This window comes from Prionailurus viverrinus, chromosome E2, assembly GCF_022837055.1.
Source record: "Prionailurus viverrinus isolate Anna chromosome E2, UM_Priviv_1.0, whole genome shotgun sequence".
Lineage (NCBI taxonomy): Eukaryota > Metazoa > Chordata > Mammalia > Carnivora > Felidae > Prionailurus > Prionailurus viverrinus.
This window is the reverse complement of record NC_062575.1, coordinates 36,569,811-36,577,719: the sequence shown is the minus strand read 5'-3', so window position 1 is coordinate 36,577,719 and position 7,909 is coordinate 36,569,811. Positions and strand designations below refer to the sequence as shown.

General features: G+C 40.0%; 1 protein-coding gene across 1 annotated transcript; it reads right to left on the bottom strand.

Moving 5' to 3' along the window:
- Nucleotides 1-5,347: 5,347 nt before the first annotated feature.
- On the bottom strand, nt 5,348-6,537 carry LOC125153288 (dnaJ homolog subfamily A member 1-like). The gene is made up of 2 exons (XM_047836312.1): nt 6,231-6,537; nt 5,348-5,667 (listed from the first exon to the last, which is right to left on the bottom strand). The coding sequence occupies exons 1-2, from the start codon at nt 6,535-6,537 to the stop codon at nt 5,348-5,350; spliced, it is 627 nt and encodes a 208-aa protein (XP_047692268.1).
- Nucleotides 6,538-7,909: the final 1,372 nt, after the last annotated feature.

Here is a 7,909-nt window from a genome sequence, read left to right as displayed (position 1 = left end):
AAACATCTCATAATGTTTTAAAATGCATTGATGTATATTTTTCTTAATCTCCTTCCCCAGAACATAGTTGGAAGTAGTATGACTAAACAGGTTGAAGATGAAGAGCATTATTGAAGACAGAAACTATTGGAAACAATTCAAATGTCTATCTATAGAATATTCATTAAACAAATATAGTAGCCTATGCTATGAATATATAGTCATTACAGAGAATTCAGAGGGCCAAAAGTATTAAAAGGGATAATAATTTTTTTTAATAAAAATTATATTACACAAAGAAGAAAGTAAGAGATGTGTATTTTATACAACAAACAAATGAACAGGGAAATAAGTATAATGTATATATTTAGAAATGTAACAAAGAATTTGATAAAACCATATTAGTACTGGGAGTCTTTGATCAAGATCTTTTGAAATTTGACAGATTAATTAAGCAAAACACAAAAAGGGTGTAAATAATATGAAATTTATTTATGTTTTCACCTTATTCCATAAGTTTTAGTATGTTGTTTTGTTATTATTTGTCTCAAAATATTTTTTAACTTCCCTTGTTACTTTTTTTTGACTCCTTGATTATTTAAGAATGTGTTGTATTTTCCACATATTTGTGGATTTTTTAATTAAAAAAAAATTTTACTGTTTATTTTTGAGAGAGAGAGACAGAGAGAGAGAGAGAGAGAGAGAGAGAGAGAGAGAGGAGTAGGGGCAGAGAGAGAGGGAGACAGAGAATCCGAAGCAGGCTCCAGGCTCTGAGCTGTCAGCACAGAGCCCTACGTGGGGCTCTAACCCATGAACCATGAGGTCATGACCTAAGCTGAAGTCAGATGCTTAACTGACTGAGCCACCTAGGTGCCCCTGCATATTTGTGGATTTTTAAGCTTTCTTTTTGCCATTGATTTCTAATCTATTCCACTGGGATCAGAAAAGATACTTTGTATGATTTTAAACTTCTTGAATGATTGTGTGTTCTAACAGGTGATCTATCTTGGAAGATATTCCATGTGCATTGGCAAGAATGTATATTCTGTTATTGTTTGGTTGAGTGTTCTGCATGTCTCTTATATCCAATTGGCCTATAGTGTTGTACACATCCTCTTTTCCTTATTGATATTTCTGTCTTTTTTTCTATCCATTATTGAAATTGTGGTATTGAAGTCTCATACTTTTATTGTGTCACTGTCTAGTTCTCCCTTCAATTCTCTCAAAGTTTGCTTTCTATTACAAGAACTCTGAGGTTTAGGGCATATATATTTATAATTGCTATACCTTCTTGGGGAATTGACCACTTTATTATTATATAATATCCTTCTTTGTCTCATATAACAATTTTTTACTTAAAGTGTATTTTGTCTGTCTACTCTCTTTTGGTTAGTATTTTCCTGGAATATCTTTTTTCATGCTTTGATTTTCAACCTATGGGTACTTAGATCTAAAATGAATCTCCTGTAGGCATCATATTGTTGGATATTGTTTTTTAATTCATTCAGCCAATCTATATCTTTTCATTGGTAAGTTTATCCATTTATATTTAAAGTACTGATAGGGAAGGACTTACTATTGCCACTTTGTTGGAGTTTTTTTTGTATATCTTTTAACTTTTTTGTCCCTCCTCTCCACTCTTATTCCCTGCCTTTGTGTTTTATTTATTTTTTGTAGTGACATGATTTGATTTCCTTCTCATTTCCTTTTGTTTATATTCTGCAGATATGTTCTGTAGCTATTTCTGTAGAAATATTCTGTAGATACTTTCATTGTGATTATTGCAATCACATAAAACATCTTAAAGTTGTAACATTCTACTCTTTTTTTGCTTTGTAATCAGTATATTAAGGAGACATTCATACATTTTAAGAATTGCTTAATTCTGATATCCAGATTTAAGATTGTGAGCATGACTTTTAAACATACAATTAAAACTATACATCATAATTTGCTATACTACCAACATTGAATTACAGTTACTTTGGAGTGTAAGTTAAATGGTTTAAAGTAAGCCTGTAACATACCTAAAAAACACCTTCTTAGCTCATACATGCAAATTCACTTTTCCGTGTAAATATCTCTTTACTCTAAGTTACCCTGCTCCCGAAGTCACTACTCTGAAGCTTATCATGGTCCAAAGAGAAGGAATAAAAGTGTAACCAGGATATATATATATTTAAAAAAAAGATGGCACAGCAGAAGGGAATGCAATTCTATAAGTACAAGCCCTCAAACAGCAGATTATGATAAACCCCTTCTTTAGAAAGTTAGCCTTTCCACCATTGATACCACAGGCCAAATTACACAGCATGCCATCTTCAAGTAACAGTTGAGGCAATAGAATAAATGCAGAAGCATCACAATGAATCTCAATAGAACTACAGGCCAACACTTCTCTACAATTTCTTTTTCTGGTTGCCAATTAAACACAAGTTTTAACTTCATAGCTTAACAATTAAGGATCATACACTGAAGTCAATACATATACCTAGCATTTTCAGTCTAAACTATTTCATGTACATAGAGCTGAATTCAATTACAAGGTAAGCCCTCTAAGAAATGCCAGGGGAGAGTTTCTTATTTTTATTTTTTTAAAATTTTTTAAATATGAAATTTATGTCAAACTGGTTTCCATACAACACCCAGTGCTCATCCCAACAGGTGCCCTCCTCAATACCCATCACCCACCCTTCTCTCCCTCCTACCCACTCCCCATCAACCCTCAGTTTCTTCTCAGTTTTTAAGAGTCTCTTATGTTTTGGCTCCCTCCCTCTCTAACCTCTTTTTTTTTCTTCCCCTCCCCAATGGTCTTCTGTTAAGTTTCTCAGGATCCACATAAGAGTGAAAATATATGGTATCTGTCTTTCTCCGTATGACTTATTTCACTTAGCATAACACTCTCCAGTTCCATCCACATTTCTACAAAAAGCCATATTTCATTCTTTCTCATTGCCATGTAGTATTCCATTGTGTATATAAACCACACTTTCTTTAGCCATTCATCAGTTAATGGACATTTAGGCTCTTTCCATAGTTTGGCTATTGTTGAGAGTGCTACTATAAACATTGGGGTACAAGTGCCCCTGTTCATCAGCACTCCTGTATCCCTTGGGTAAATTCCTAGCAGTGTTATTGCTGGATCATAGGGTAGATCTATTTTTCATTTTTTGAGGAACCTCCACACTATTTTCCAGAGCAGCTGCACCAGTTTGCATTCTCACCAACAGTTCAAGAGGGTTCCTGTTTCTTCACATCCTCGCCAGCATCTATAGTCTCCTGATTTGTTCATTTTGGCCACTCTGACTGGCATGAGGTGGTATCTGAGTGTGGTTTTGATTTGTATTTCCCTGATGAGGAGCGACGTTGAGCATCTTTTCATGTGCCTGTTGGCCATCTGGATGTCTTCTTTAGAGAAGTGTCTATTCATGTTTTCTGCCCATTTTTTCACTGGGTTATTTGTTTTTCGGGTGTGGAGTTTGGTGAGCTCTTTATAGATTTTGGATACTAGCCCTTTGTCCGATATGTCATTTGCAAATATCTTTTCCCATTCAGTTGGATTCATTCCTGGGCTGTAGGGCTGGCTCAACATTCGCAAATCAATGTGATACATCACATTAATAAAAGAAAAGATAAGAACCATATGATCCTGTCCATCGATGCAGAAAAAGCATTTGACAAAATTCAGCATCCTTTCTTAATAAAAACCCTTGAGAAAGTCGGGATAGAAGGAACATACTTAAACATCATCAAAGCCATTTATGAAAAGCCCACAGCTAACATCATCCTCAATGGGGAAAAACTGAGAGCTTTCCCCCTGAGATCAGGAACAGGACAGGGATGTCCACTCTCACCGCTGTTGTTTAACATAGTGTTGGAAGTGCTAGCTAGCATCAGCAATCAGACAACAAAAAGGAAATCAAAGGCATCAAAATTGGCAAAGATGAAGTCAAGCTTTCACTTTTTGCAGATGACATGATATTATACATGGAAAACCTGATAGACTCTACCAGAAGTCTGCTAGAACTGATGAATTCAGCAAAGTTGCAGGATACAAAATCAATGTACAGAAATCAGTTGCATTCTTATACACTCATAATGAAGCATCAGAAAGACACATAAAGAAACTGATCCCATTCACAATTGCACCAAGAAGCATAAAATACCTAGGAATAAAGCTAACCAAAGATGTAAAACATTTGTATGCTGAGAACTATAGAAAGCTTATGAAGGAAATTGAAGAGGATATAAAGAAATGGAAAAACATTCCATGCTCATGGATTGGAAGAATAAATATTGTTAAAATGTCAATACTACCCAAAACTATCTACACATTCAATGCAATCCCAATCAAAATTGCACAGTATTCTTCTTGAGGCTAGAACAAGCAATCCTAAAACTTGTGTGGAACCACAAAAGACCCCGAATAGCCAAGGTAATTTTGAAGAAGACCAAAGCAGGAGGCATCACAATCCCAGACTTTAGCCTCTACTACAAAGCTGTCATCATCAAGACAGCATGATATTGGCACAAAAACAGACACATAGACCAATGAAATAGAATAGAAACCCCAGAATTAGACCACAAAAGTGTGGCCAACTAATCTTTGACAAAGCAGGAAAGAATATCCAATGGAAAAAAGACAGTCTCTTTAACAAATGGTGCTGGGAGAACTGGACAGCAACATGCAGAAGGATGAAACTAGACCACTTTCTTACACCATTCACAAAAGCAGGGGCGCCTGGGTGGCGCAGTCGGTTAAGCGTCCGACTTCAGCCAGGTCACGATCTCGCACTCTGTGAGTTCGAGCCCCGCGTCAGGCTCTGGGCTGATGGCTCAGAGCCTGGAGCCTGTTTCCGATTCTGTGTCTCCCTCTGTCTCTGCCCCTCCCCCGTTCATGCTCTGTCTATCTCTATCCCAATAATAAATAAACGTTGAAAAAAAAATTAAAAAAAAACAAAAGCAAACTCAAAATGGATAAAGGACCTGAATGGGAGACAGGAAACCATCAAAACTCTAGAGGAGAAAGCAGGAAAATACCTCTCTGACCTCAGCCGCAGAAATTTCTTACTTGACACATCCCCAAAAGCAAGGGAATTAAAAGCAAAAATGAACTATTGGGACCTCATGGGGAGATTTTTTTTAAAAGTAGTTTTTACAAGTATTAAACGTATCTTGCACACTGAAGTCATCATACATACAGGGCAAAGTCAGAGCTTTTATATTTTTTACTCTTCATTTAACTTTTAAAACACTTCTATAGTTGAATATTAAAACAACAACAACAGCAAGTAGTGAGCTATGATTATAGTCCTTCACTCATTCATCACTGCATATAAAATGCCAGCAGTGTTATTCACTGGCCCCATTAAGAGGTTTGACACTGAACACCTTCCCTAGGGTGATGTTCATCATCCTCATACACTTCTCCATTGTAATGGTGCCATCTTTCCTGATTTGGATCAAAGTCCACCAGTTTTACCTGGTCCATTTCATCAGTCTTTTCTACTTCCTTCCTCTCAGGTAGGAGTTTTTCCAGCAAAGAGAGTTTATCAGGAGAGAGAAAGCCATTCTCAGGAAAGTTTACCTTAAATTTGATGATTAGGCAACCCTTTTCATATGGTCTACAATTAATTGGCATGCCTTCATTCAGCACACACTTGATATTTCCATGTTTGACAATCTGACCTGGATGAGAGGTAATGACAATTGTTCTGCTGTCAAGAGTAGACATTGGTTTTGAAAGCTGCACAGTGCTTCAACCAGCTGTATGTCCATACACATGAAAAGATCCTCTCCTCGCCTAGTAAAAACAGCATGGTCCTTCTGATCTAAAACAATGATAATATCTCCTGGTTCCAATCCAGGTTCTTGGTCTCCTTCACCATGGAATGTTATCTTCCGGCCATCTTTCATGACTTTGTGAATATGAACTTCTAGAATTTTCTTTTCTCAAACTATTTTCCTTCCATTGCAGCTTTTACATCTATCTTTAGGACTGATCCATTCCCCATGGCCCTGGCACTCCATGCACACAGATTGAATTTGCTGAACCATTCCAGGTCCTATCTGATGAATACTTATTTTCATTCCAGTACCTCAGCAATTGGAACAACATTCTACCACTCCTTTCTCACCACCCTGGCCTTCATATTCATTGCAAATCACATTCTTTTGCATAGCTAGTTTTTTTGTTGTACCATTATACAAATCTGCTAAAGTTACAAAGAGCTGGTGCACAGCATTTTTACCTCTCCTTTCTCTCTGAATCCTTCCTCCTCCTCCAAAAAACATATCAAAGATATCCATGGGGGAGCCAAAACCACCACCTTCTCCACCTTCTTTAATTGCCTGTTCTCCTCCTTTGTCATATAATTTCCTTTTCTTCGCATCAGAGAGCACTTCATAAGCTTGAGAAATCTGTTTAAACTTCTCTCCTTCATTTGGATTCTTGTCAGGGTGGTACTTCAAAGACAATTTCCTGTAAGCCTTTTTCAATTCTTCCTGGGTGGCATTGGGTTTGACCCCCAAAATGTAGTAAGTAGTTTCTTTCACCATTTTCTACAGCCGGTGAGGGGGCTGAGGTCAGTGTGGGGGAGCGGGAAGGAGCACATTGCTGGGCGCAGCTCAGGCAGCCACCGCTTCTCCGTTTTCACTGAACATTCTAGAAAGTTCCCGTAACATTCTATTTTAAACTGATAATTTCAATCATGTACAAAAATTCTATCCTCTACAGCTCCATCCCCCCACTTCATGTCATTAATGTCAAAAATTATGTCTTAGGAGAGGTTTTGCAAGATGGCGGCTTAGGAGGACGCTGGGCTCACCGCACGTCCTGCTGATCACTTAGATTCCATCTACACCTGCCTAAATAACCCAGAAAACCGCCAGAGGATTAGCAGAATGGAGTCGCCGGAGCCAAACGCAGACGAGAGGCCCACAGAAGAGGGTAGGAAGGGCGGCGAGGCGGTGCGCGCTCCAAGGACTGGCGGGAGGGAGCCAGGGGGGAGGGGCGGCTCGCCGGCCAAGCAGAGCCCCCGAGTCTGGCTTGCAAAAGCGGAGGGGCCTGACAGACTGTGTTCCGACAGCAAGCGCGACTTAGCGTCTGGGAGGTCATAAGTTAACAGCTCTGCTCGGAAAGCGGGAAGGCTGGAGGACAAAGGGAGGGAGAGCTGCTGAGCCCCCTGATGACAGAGCTCAGTTTGGTGGGGAACAAAGGCGCTCGCCAGCGCCATCTCCCCCGCCCATTCCCCAGCCAAAATCCCAGAGAACCAGTTCCTGCCAGGGAACTTGCTCGCTCCGCGCAAACACCCAACTCTGCGCTTCGGCGGAGCCAAACCTCCGGCAGCGGATCTGACTCCCTCCCGCTGCCACAGGGCCCCTCCTGAAGTGGATCACGTAAGGAGAAGCGATCTAAGCCTGCCCCTCCTGCCCCCGAGCACCTTGCCTACCCACCCCAGCTAATACGCCAGATCCCCAGCATCACAAGCCTGGCAGGGTGCAAGTAGCCCAGACGAGCCACACCACCCCACAGTGAATCCCGCCCCTAGGAGAGGGGAAGAGAAGGCACACACCAGTCTGACTGTGGCCCCAGCGGTGGGCTGGGGGCAGACATCAGGTCGGACTGCTGCCCCGCCCACCAACTCCAGTTATACACCACAGCACAGGGGAAGTGCCCTGCAGGTCCTCACCACGCCAGGGACTATCCAAAATGACCAAGCGGAAGAATTCCCCTCAGAAGAATCTCCAGGAAATAACAACAGCTAACGAGCTGATCAAAAAGGATTTAAATAATATAACAGAAAGTGAATTTAGAATAATAGTCATAAAATTAATCGCTATGCTTGAAAACAGTATACAGGACAGCAGAGAATCTCTTGCTACAGAGATCAAGGGACTAAGGAACAGTCACGAGGAGCTGAAAAACGTT